Source organism: Notolepis coatsorum, assembly GCF_963971535.1.
Source record: "Notolepis coatsorum genome assembly, chromosome: 3".
Lineage (NCBI taxonomy): Eukaryota > Metazoa > Chordata > Actinopteri > Aulopiformes > Paralepididae > Notolepis > Notolepis coatsorum.
Genome location: NC_140167.1, coordinates 84,219,184 through 84,232,149, shown reverse-complemented (window position 1 = coordinate 84,232,149; position 12,966 = coordinate 84,219,184). Strand labels below are relative to the sequence as shown.

The following is a 12,966-nucleotide window of genomic DNA, read 5'->3' as shown; positions in this document are numbered from 1 at the left end:
CTCCCCCGGGGACCTGAGATATACTGCTGAGCTCCACTCAACTCTCTAACGGTTCATGAGCGCCATCTGGTGGCCGATCGGGGGATCGCCCAGGGGAGAAACAGGATGTAGAAGCTGGTGCTCATTTCAATTCGGTCCGATCACTCGCTATAGGTCCCGGGACTCGAGCTCGACACAATACATAGCGATCCGTTGCCAATAACTCGATAAACAACATGATTTGGACGTATATACTATTATACAACCTGGAAATGGATCGGGTATTTCTCCATCCCATAATAGAAAAAATTCTGTTCCACGCTCATCTGCCAACGGCGCGAGGAAGCTACGGTGGGTTTCAGCGTTATTTTCTAATGTCCTCTATACTAACTGCTCTAATGATCATATCACCCACACTAGATGAATGATATAACGTTGCCCACGGAATTATAAACGAACCCCCGCCCATCCGGTCAACATCAGATCATACGTAGTAACTTCTAGAACTACGTGCAGTTGAAATTTTTTATCTGGCACCGATCGCTATCAAACTGTATTTGATCATCAATATAATGCATTTAGGGCTATAAATCAAGTTCTGGAGAAAGCTGCAGAAAACGATAAAAACATACTTATACTTTAGACCGTATTTTAGTATGAATATGTGAATGAAAAAGTATAACGTTGCTACACCCTGAACAATAGATATAGGACATTGAATGGGCCATAATAATGTCAATTTAGCAATACAATTTAAAAAGTTATAGCCCTGCAAAGAAGGGGAACTTCTCCATAGACAAATAGAGCTGGCTAGGGATGGTAAATTATGAATTTAACCATGGCGATCAAAGTGTTAATGTCTGAAGGAGTCGACTGAAGGCTTCTTGTCCTCTGCAAAAGCATGCAATTGGTCCACTGATGGATATATCTTGATATTTGTCTAGTCTAGTGTGTTCATTACTGGAGGGACTATACAACTCCCGCTGCCTCAAAAAAGCAGTAAAAATACTGAAGGACCCACACCACCCGGGCAACAAGCACCTCGTGCGGCTGCGCTCAGGCAGGCGTTTCAGCGTCATGCCCACCTGGACTAACAGACTGAAGTTTAGTTTTTATCCCAGGGCCATATGTGCACTAAACTCAGCTAAATTTTAAAACAACAATCTTTTATTTATTATTTTTTTGTATTCGACTAAGAGGTTGGCAGTCGACTACGACTCCTTTCGACCGATTAGTCGACTAATCTAATCTACTAATAGGGGGTCAGCCCTACTGTTACCTTAAACTAACCATAACCGTAAACCTACATTTCTATCTTAACCATAACCATAACCGTTAAATGTTCAAATGAATCATCATCATCATCATCATCATCATCATCATCATCATCATCATCATCATCATCATCATCATCATCATCATCATCATCATCATCATCATCATCATCATCATCATCATCATCATCATCATCATCATCATCATCATCATCATCATCATCATCATAGTATTGCTGTGTTTGTATCAGGGTGGGTGGGTGTCTTAGTCTAGTGGCGACCACAATCATTGTTAGTTTGACTCCCGGTTGCTGTGATTTGTTTTGGACTTTTACCGATACGGAATATAAATATATTACTTATACAATATGTAACAAAGACTCACACAGGCATTGCCTCCTCGTTACTTTATTAACTACTGAAAATAGCTTAGCAGCATCTCTTACACCTTCGACCTCCATTGAGATGCAAGGCTCTATGAATATGCTAATTGAAAACAAGCATCCATTGATATTTACCAGGAATCCCAAGTCGGCATCTTATATTCTCTCAAGACATGTCAATATCTACTCAGCTCTCTGTGTCGCTGAAGATAAAGGTGTCAAGTCACCACATATTGGACCATGATAGGTTCAACCTATTAGTGACATCACACATGCAACTCAGATTTCATGGACATACAGAGAAACTCTCCCTCTCCACAGGAAGAGTGTGGAAAAGATGCTCTGGTGACAAATTCTGCACAAATAATAATCTGTAGTGAAAGTCACGAATAACAATCTGTATAGTCAAAGTCACAAATAATAATCTGTATAGTCAAAGTCACAAATAACAATCTGTATAGTCAAAGTCACAAATAACAATCTGTATAGTCAAAGTCACAAATACCAGTCTGTATAGTCAAAATCACAAATACCAGTCTGTTTAGTCAAAGTCACAAATAACAATCTGTTTAGTCAAAGTCATAAATAACAATCTGTATAATCAAAGTTACGCCTCCAAGAGGAGTTAACCATAAATAACAATCTGTATAGTCAAAGTCATGCCTCCAAGAGTTAAACATAAAAACATGTCTTGAGTTTTGAGTGGAGGGGATCTTTAAGATATGTACAGATATAAATACAGTATCTACAGGGTTGTAAAAAGGATTAATGCAGGTATATACAGACAGATGTAGATACATATATATACAGTAAATATAAATATATGTATACAGTATATACAGCATTATTGTACATGCTATCATACAGAGTTATATGGGTTATATGCAGGTGTATAAATAGGTATATAGAAAGGATTATATGCAGGTATATTCAGACAGACATGGATATATCTGTGATATTGTATGCTATCATACAGTCATACAACAGTTATATGGGTAGACTCTAGTTTGAGCTAGGTAGTTATGATTATAGTGTAAGCAGTAGTAGTAGGCAGGTAGAAATTGAGTATATGGACCATAAGACCACAACCAGAATATAACCGGGTAACTTTGTACATTTTAAAGGTAGTCCTTGACATGTATGGGATTGGGATCACAGTAGCTCAATCTATTCTGATGCCGTCCCTTGTCTCTAGTTTGTGATTTCTATTGTCTCCGTCTCCCTAGTCCTATCATTGTCCCTCTCCCAAGAAGATGTCCTTCAGTAAGATGGACCCCAGCTGTACCATAGGGTTCTACTCCAGGACCGCTCAGGACTACGAGAGGATCTGCCACGAGGTCTCTAAGGTAGGAGAGACCACCACAAACCATACTGATGCCGATACTGGTGTGGGATATTGTTCTGATACCAGGCTAAAATACTGATTCTGGTGTGGGATATTGTTCTGATACCAGGCTAAAATACTGATTCTGGTGTCGGATATTGTTCTGATACCAAGCTAAAATAGTGATACTGGTGTGGGATATTGGTCTGATACCAAGCTAAAATAGTGATACTGGTGTGGGATATTGGTCTGATACCAGGCTAAAATAGTGATACTGGTGTCGGATATTGGTCTGATACCAGGCTAAAATACTGATTCTGGTATGGGATATTGGTCTGATACCAAGCTAAAATAGGGTATCGGTATCTGAGAATTACCTAATATATTCTTATATCTGAATATATAGATATATACTCAGTCTATATCTGAATATTATACTCTGTCCATATCTGAATATATAGATATCTAATCAGTCTGAATATATAGATATATACCCAGTCTATATCTGAATATATAGATATATACCCAGTCTATATCTGAATATATTATAGATATATAATCAGTCTATATTTACTATGTTTAGCTCCAGCAGCTCAGATCTCTGGGTAAGCCGTGTTTTTCTGTATTTTTGTATTTTTGTCTACAAATTATTAAATGTTTCCCGCAAATTGCGAATAGAATTCAGGGGAAACTGCTTGTGAATATAGATCATATTAATTATTGATATATAACTGTTAATATTAGTATGACCATGAACCATAAACATTTAGTTATTGCCATGTTTCCATGTCACAGCTAAAAGCAAGTGATGAACATTCAGCCTAATTAAGGCATTCTGTTATAATATATTATAATGTCCCATTACAGTGTATAGGCGATTAAAAGCGTGTTATAATTGGCTTATAACATTTTATATTCCCATATGAAGCTTTCATAAGATTCATAACTTAGTCTTGTTATTGATATGGAGCTAATTGTCAGCTAATATGTGTGGTTATTGATATGGACTTATTGTCAGCTATGTGTATTATTAAACACATACTGCGTTAGGATTGTATGTATATATCCTTAAATTATGTTATAGATGTATGGCTCAAGTAAAGTGTTAATGGAGAAATTAGGGAGCAATCAAAGTAGTGAATATGGCGGAGAGTGCATGTTTTAATTTTGTTTGTTTCATGTTGTAGTTGGTTCACCTTGCAGTGTTATAGCCTTCCACCAGCAGGTGGCAGCATTTAGCCATGAATGTGACTGTTCCCTTTTCCTCTCTGATCGGCTGCCCTGAGAACAGACACCACAAGCGTAGCAGAGGTTAAACTCTCCTAAACGTACCCTTTTTAATTGTGAAACAGCCATTTTAATATGCATTTTCCTATATTAATTAATAGTACACAGTATAGTAAATCACACCAACCTTGTGTAAGTTATACATACAAAATTATTAGAGTAATCAGGTTTTTTTGGGGGGGGGGGGGGGGGGTTACATCTGAGTTTTTTTCAAAATGTCTTCATTAATTTCAACGTTTGTTCCTGATGGTTAATTATGTCACATTGATTTTGTCCCATTTTGTACGGCAATATTGCACATCTTAAATGTTATTATATTTACATATAAAAAAAATATATATTAATGTTCAAATGTCTATTTCCAGGGGTCATTCTGAGGGTAAAACCAGGAGGACATGCACATTGGTTGTAATTTAATGTGATTTTGTTTTATGTGTGGACCCCAGGAAGAAGAATCCTATCCAATAAATAATAAACAATAAATACCTGCTGTGGGATGAATTATGAAACACATCCTCATTGATGACGCAAAGATTTAAGGCTAATGTTAAAAAGTTAAGGAGAAGGTAAGATAATAAGATAATTTACCAGATGTGGGTGCCTGCTGTCCTGATATTTACACCTTACTTCTGCTATTTACACCTTATTTCTCACTATGTACACCTTACTTCTGCTATTTACACCTTATTTCTCACTATGTACACCTTACTTCTGCTATTTACACCTTATTTCTGCTATTTACACCTTATTTCTGCTATTTACACCTTATTTCTCACTATTTACACCTTACTTCTGCTATTTACACCTTACTTCTGCTATTCACACCTTATTTCTCACTATTTACACATTACTTCTGCTATTTACACCTTATTTCTGCTATTTACACATTATTTCTGCTATTTACACCTTACTTCTGCTATTTACACCTTACTTCTGCTATTTACACCTTATTTCTGCTATCTACACATTATTTCCCACTATCTTCACCTTATTTCTCAATATCTACTACTTACACCTTATTTGTACACCTTATTTCTCACTATTTACACCTTATTTCTGCTATTTACACCTTATTCTGCTATCTACACCTTATTTCTGCTATGTACTCCTTATTTCTCACTATTTACACCTTATTTCTGCTATTTACACCTTAGTTCTGATATTTACACCTTATTTCTCACCATCTACAGTACACCTTGTGTTTCACTATTTACACCTTATTTCTGCTATTTACACCTTATTCCTGCTATTTATCCATTATTTCTCACGATTTACACATTATTTCTGCTATTTCTGCTATTTACACCTTATTTCTGCTATTTACACCTTATTTCTGCTATTTACACCTTATTTATCTCTATTTACACCTTATTTATCTCTATTTACACCTTACTTCTGCTATTTCTGTTTCTCCAATGACCACAGAGGGATCTTGCACATTGTACCAGTGTGTTTAAATCTCTGTTTCTGTTCTCAGTTCTATCTATGAAATACATACCAAATATTAACTGTAGATTCAAGGGATAATGGGAGGGTTGGTAAATATTCACTTAACGCAATGTTCCCCTCAATAAGAACAAAATAAATATATATATATATATATATTTGATACGATAAAGATATAAGGAATAAATGAGATCACGACAAATATATAAAAACTAATTTCATCATCTCTTTGGATAAGATATAGATTTGAATGAAAATGAGAGGGCATATCTCAGATTCAGCTTTATTGTTGCATCTTCGTCATATTTATATACAAAAAAGAGCAAGATTCTTGGGTCTTGCCCCCTCGACCGACAGCATGGTAATAAAATACACAATAGAACAATACAATACACAAAAACACAATAAAACCAGCATAATAATGATGTATGAAAAAGGTGAACGTGCTGAGAGAGTTAATATAACAAGTGCAACAGTAGAATGAAATCAACGTAAGGTACTTAAAATACTTAAAATACTAAATACATAATTATATACAATCAAATATGAATGACTAAGTAGTGTTGATGAGTCTGATGCGGCTTGATGGAAGTACGAGTCCTTGAGCCTGTTGGACCTGGCTCTGAGGCTGCTGGACCTGGCTCTGGTTCTGCTGGACCTGGCTCTGAGGCTGCTGGACCTGGCTCTGAGGCTGCTGGACCTGGCTCTGAGGCTGCTGGACCTGGCTCTGAGGCTGCTGGACCTGGCTCTGAGGCTGCTGGACCTGGCTCTGAGGCTGCTGGACCTGGCTCTGAGGCTGCTGGACCTGGCTCTGAGGCTGCTGGACCTGGCTCTGGTTCTGCTGGACCTGGCTCTGAGGCTGCTGGACCTGGCTCTGAGGCTGCTGGACCTGGCTCTGAGCCTGCTGGACCTGGCTCTGAGGCTGCTGGACCTGGCTCTGAGGCTGCTGGACCTGGCTCTGAGGCTGCTGGACCTGGCTCTGAGGCTGCTGGACCTGGACCTGGCTCTGGTTCTGCTGGACCTGGACCTGGCTCTGGTTCTGCTGGACCTGGACCTGGCTCTGGTTCTGCTGGACCTGGACCTGGCTCTGAGGCTGCTGGACCTGGCTCTGAGGCTGCTGGACCTGGCTCTGAGGCTGCTGGACCTGGCTCTGGTTCTGCTGGACCTGGCTCTGAGGCTGCTGGACCTGGCTCTGAGGCTGCTGGACCTGGCTCTGAGGCTGCTGGACCTGGCTCTGAGGCTGCTGGACCTGGCTCTGAGGCTGCTGGACCTGGCTCTGCTTCTGCTGGACCTGGCTCTGAGGCTGCTGGACCTGGCTCTGAGGCTGCTGGACCTGGCTCTGAGGCTGCTGGACCTGGCTCTGAGGCTGCTGGACCTGGCTCTGAGGCTGCTGGACCTGGCTCTGCTTCTGCTGGACCTGGCTCTGAGGCTGCTGGACCTGGCTCTGAGGCTGCGGTAACGCCTCCCGGAAGGCAGCAGTTGGATCAAGCTGTTGTTGGGGTGGCTGGGGTCTTTTATGATATCTACAATTTTCCTACTTACCAAGCAATTTTAAGAAAAGCTTTTAACAATTTCTCTTAACAATGAACAATTCTCTACACAAAGATCACAGTGTACTGTACTGTATATTTGACTCTTATCAGAGTACATTTAAAATCGTGGACCCAAATGCACAGTGAGCTGGTGTTGAATATACTCTTATAAAGTCAAATAACACTTCTAGTAAACTAATACTCTTGCAGAGATACATACTACTCGTATAGAGATACATAATACTTGTATAGAGTCAAATAATACTCTTATAGAGATAAATAATAATCGTATAGAGTCAAATAATAATCGTATAGAGTCAAATAATAATCGTATACAGTCAAATATGAGTTCAATAATGCTCCTGTTTAAACAGGACGGTTCAGTGGATCCCGAGAGGAAGAAATAATTTGTCTCTTATGTGATTTGGGAGAAATTGAAAACTAGATCCATTTTATGTTTTTATTGTACCTTGTCTGGATGAGATACTTGCTTTGGAGCTTTGGAGTGTGGGGCTTTTTGTGGCAGATTTCATTTGTAGGTTTTGGGAGACAAAGCATTTTATTTACAAAAATGGAAATGATATAAAAACAGAATGGCCAAGTCGCACATCTATGGATCGGGCCAAATCTCCCCTTTCCAATGGCAGAGTTCAATCTGGATTTAGTGCCACCAAGCGCCCCTGACCAAACCGTGAATGAAATCTACTGTAAGCACAGTTACTTTTTTATAATGTAAATTTCTCCGCCATTTTTCATCAGATTGCAATGCCGTTTTTTACTAGACATTCACAGAAAGGTAGAGAAACTAACTGCATTCAAATTTATGGCAATAACGTTCAGGTTTGTAATAATAAAAAAAAAAGTCAGATGATTGACAGGGGCTGGCGTGAGCTGGGAAGTGTATTATTTTTTTTCATTCGAAAGCCTGTTGAAAGCCCTGTGTCTTTTCTCTGAAAAACTACCCTCAAGTTAGGTTGTGCCAAATCCTCGCATCAAACCTCGCCTTTTTCCGACTCGATGCCCTGAGATTTCTATAAACTCATATTTCACATAATAACACGTAAAATCATTGGTAAACAAACGTAGTGCTGAAAAGATACACTTTGGCTGCTGTTTTGACAGGGCTAGGGTCTTTACTCTTGGCTACTTTTGAAAAAAAAAACGCAACATTATTAAATTCATTCATACCGTAGAGATGGATTTATGGCGTGATGTCATTCTCATACCGGACCGCTCAGGTTTAAGAGGTTAACTGCGTGTGGCAATTAGCGCCGATCTTTGTGAATTGGAGTGTCTTTGCGATGAGGCTCATTTGCATAGAAAGGGGCACATCTTCCGCCCATATTACCTCATTTAAATAGTCGCAAATAGCACCGACGCACCGAGACGCAATGCTGAGGGCAACGCAGTTAACACCTCATTTCACCCGTTGTGCTTCCTTTGTGAATAGCAAACTGCGTTTCAGAGCTATTTGCACAGGCTTTGTGTCAGAAAAAGCCGCGCAATCCCTTTGTGAATTCGATCACCTGGTCTCTCTGTCTCTGTGATGTCAGTGATCACATGGTCTCTGTGTCTCTGTGATGTCAGTGATCACCTGGTCTCTGTGATGTCAGTGATCACCTGGTCTCTGTGTCTCTGTGATGTCAGTGATCACCTGGTCTCTGTGTCTCTGTGATGTCAGTGATCACCTGGTCTCTGTGATGTCAGTGATCACCTGGTCTCTGTGTCTCTGTGATGTCAGTGATCACCTGGTCTCTGTGTCTCTGTGTTGTCAGGTGCTGCAGCCGTCGGCGAGGGAGCGGTACCCTGCGTTCACCTTCATGCCGGGTCACAGCCGGGACTACGACCTGTCAGCCGACCCGGCCCAGGAGAAGAGAGAGTGGCCGTTCATCAGAGATGCCACCACCGCCACCACGGCCACGGCCGGGGACTTTGTCCTGCTATGAGAGAGCGAGAGAGAGAGAGAGAGAGAGAGAGAGAGAAAGCGTGAGAGAGCGAGAGAGAGAGAGAGAGAGAGCGCGCAGGAGAGCGAGAGAGAGAGAGAGAGAGCGCGAGAGAGCGAGAGCGCGCAGGAGAGCGAGAGGGAGAGAGAGAGAGAGCACGAGAGAGAGAGAGCACGATAGAGAGAGAGAGAGGGAGAGAGAGAAATTTACTCCTGCTAAAGACTAGACAATTATGGACTTGGACTTCATCTCTGATATCCCTGCCGTCTCTCACCTCTCTCACTTCCTATTTTCATTGTTAATATTTTTCACCTCATTTACTACTACTACTACTGTCTCTGGATCAGTCAAATAACAGTACTTGTACTTGGTGGACAGTACCTGCAGCATATACCCCTAACGCTGGATATGTGAGTGCCATGCTCTACCCATTGAGCTACACAGGGAACGGAACCCCTGAATCCCCATTGAGCTACATGAGGGAATGGAACCCCTGAATCCCCATTGAGCTACACGAGGGAACGGAACCCCTGAATCCCCATTGAGCTACATGAGGGAATGGAACCCCTGAATCCCCATTGAGCTACACAAGGGAACGGAACCCCTGAACCCCCATTGAGCTACACAGGAAATCGCTAGTGTTGGTGCCTTGCTTTACATATTGAGGAACACGTCATTAACATTTTAGGTTCTAGAACCTTTTTTTTTTTAATCTCTGATCATTGTTTTAACTTCCTGAAACTTGAGTTTAGTTGTTTTAGATATTTTAGAAATATTCTACTATGAGCCATAACTCTGGCTGGAGTTGTTGTCAATATAAAAGCATGTTGATCATTCTATCCAAAACATTGGGGAACTATTAAAGGGTAAGGTCATCATTTTGGAGTCGTAGCCTTACTTCCTACTCGCCAATTATGTTGTCGCTTGTACACACTGGAGCGTGGCCCCGTTGACTTCACATTAGCTCTGTGGCTAACTAGCTGGAACTGGCCCCATTGATTTCACATTAGCTTTGTGGCTAACTACCTGGAACTGCAACTGTCCAGTATGAAGATCAGCATGGGTTTCGCTGAGAGAGGACTTATTTAATTTAATAAAATTTAATTTCAAACCTTTGTTTCAGCTCCTAAGACACTGAGTTTACCCTAATTTACAATGACGACGAGCTCACAAAACAAGTTCAAGTTTCTTTATTAGTTGTCATACAAAAATACAGAATACTTTTATATGAAATGCTTTTTCCTGTTCTGCTCCTGAGTGTGTGCTAGATAAAAATAAAATAGATAAGATAAGAAGTCAAAATCAAATCAAATTTATTTGTAAGGCCCGACAACACACGTTAATGTCCCCATGGGCTGGACACGTCTTCTTTAAACAAGTCAAGAAGAAACATCACAATAAGTCAAGAACAAAACAAGAACACCATAAGGTCCAACAAATTTAAAATAAATGCAAAATAAATGAATGAATGCAAACACTCCCAGACATACCCCACGCGAAGGTAAGGACAAACTCACAGGCAGTGTGGAGGAGAGAAACCTTAGAAGAGCCATTCAAGGGGGAATCTCCCTTCTTAGATGTTGGTGATAGTAGTGTTGCAGACGGACAGTTGGTAAGCATGCACTCATGTGTGTAGTGAAACACAGATGAGTGCATGCAATAGCAACTGAACATTTTGAAAAATGTAAGACAGAGCTGATAGCAACTGAACATTTTGAAAGATTAAGATGAGGCACAGGGGCGGCGCAAAGAGGGTCGCGTCCTCCCCGTCTTAATTACGGGACGTTCAACACTCCGATCATCGCTCAGAGACAGCCGGAGACAGGGAAATAGGGGGCGGCGCAGAGAGGGTCGCAACCTCCCCGTCATCATCGCGGGACGTCCAGCACTCCGGTCATCACTACGAGACAACCGGAGACAGGGAGACAGGAGGGCATGCAGCGAGGGTCGCATCCTCCCGGTCTTCATCACGGGACGTCCGACACTCCGGTCATCACTCCGGGACAGCAACTCACAGGGAGACAGGGAGACGGGACAGGCGTTAGACAGCTCGCGTGATTGTAGTGGGCGGACATAGCAATAGATACAAGTGGTTGTGAATAGAATAGATATATGAAGTAAGCATATTATGTGAATAGAATAGAAGTACTTAACTCAGCAATGAAACCACGTTGACAGACCACAAACCATGTTGACAGACCACGGACAGAAGACGGTAAGAAGCTGATCCATGGCCTCGGTGGTGCACGTAGAGCAGTCACTGCAATCTTGGCCAAGACCCAGAGACATCCACCACCTTGGTCAGCACTACGAGACAAGCACTCAGAGAGATGGGGGGGGGGGGGTTAGAGAGTTCCCATGTTTGTAGTGGGTGGAGATGGAGCAACAGATACATGCAGTGAGCACATGCACACATGGCGACGGCAGAACCACAGTATACAAGAAAATTGTGAAATAGAGCAATAGATAGAATCACTGCAAGCGCATGGACACAGGGTGAGATACGAGACAACAGCCCAGGGCCGCACGCCCCGTGGGGGCAGGAGGAGCCACTCAGAAGGTTCAGCACTGCAGGCCAGACAGAAGGCGGCACGGGACCGGCCGAGACAGAGACAGAGGCCAAAAGGATAGACATCCTAACTAAATTAGACAGATTAATCTAAAGGTCAGTCCCTGACCAGGTGAGATCAGGGTAGGTTGAAGGAGAGAGAGAAAAGATGAGTCTTTTTTTGGATAAACTTTTTCTCCCATTTTCTATTTTTCTCCCATCCCAATTTCGCATTGTCCAATTCTACCCTCCCCTGTCTCGAACGCTGTTAGGCCATGCCTCCCACAAGCCGGCTGCAATGTGGACCAAGCCTTGCATCACGTGTCCCCTCCGGTACTCGAGGAGGCAGCCGTCGCATCTTTTCACCTGCACAGCGCGATCTCTCAGCGGCCAGGGTCTGCGTGGGAGGGACACGCTGCCCCTGTCGCTTCCTGATTCTGCTGCGCAGGCACACCAACCGACCTGTAGGAGTCGCTGTCCACAACGTCCGATCCCCACCCACCAGCTTCCCACCCCTAACACTGCCAATTGCGTTAGTATGAACGACCAGCCAAGCTGGTAGCAATGCCGAGAGCTGGGCTCGAACCCATCATCTCCTGCATTAGTGGCGAGCGCCTTGCCCACTGCGCCACTTAGCCGCCCTGAGAAAATATGGGTCTTAAGCAGGGATTTAAAAACTTCAACAGAGCAGGCGCCCTTAACGACGGCAGGTAATTTGTTCCACAGGTAGGGAGCGTGGTAGACAAAGGCTCTGTGGCCGGCGGATTTCTTTTTAACCCTAGGAATCGATAGAAGCCCCGCATTTTGTGAGCGCAGAGCACGAGCGGGCGAGTATTGGGAGATGAGATCGGATAGATAGAGCAGTGCAAGCCCATTTAAAATTTTGTAGGTGAGGAGTAGCACTTTAAAGTCAGATCGGGCTTGAATAGGAAGCCAGTGTAGGGCGGACAAAACTGGTGTGATGTGATCAAATGTTCTAGTTCTAGTTAGTATCCGTGCAGCCGCATTTTGCACGAGTTGAAGATAAAAAAGTATGTAACAAGTGTAAACAAAAGTGTTCAAAACAAAAGTGTTCAATATACATATATACAATATACAATACAGAGTAGAAACAAATTAGTAACTGAGTTACAATACAATATAAAGTACAATGCAGAAATGGGATGAGGTACAACTTAGGGTAAGGTGCAATGAGGTATGAGTTGTAGTGCAAATCTCTTTACCAATAATATAAATATAAAGTGGGTGCT

General features: G+C 42.0%; 1 protein-coding gene across 1 annotated transcript in view; it reads left to right on the top strand.

Moving 5' to 3' along the window:
- atg4c (autophagy related 4C, cysteine peptidase) overlaps nt 1–10,027 on the top strand; it is a 40,863-nt gene extending 30,836 nt beyond the window's left edge. The window contains exons 10-11 of the mRNA XM_084309631.1: nt 2,863–2,982; nt 9,001–10,027. Of these exons, the coding sequence (XP_084165757.1) occupies nt 2,863–2,982; nt 9,001–9,171 (291 nt within the window). The 3' untranslated portion in view covers nt 9,172–10,027. The remainder of the gene's footprint in view (nt 1–2,862; nt 2,983–9,000) is intronic.
- The last annotated feature ends 2,939 nt before the right edge of the window (nt 10,028–12,966 follow it).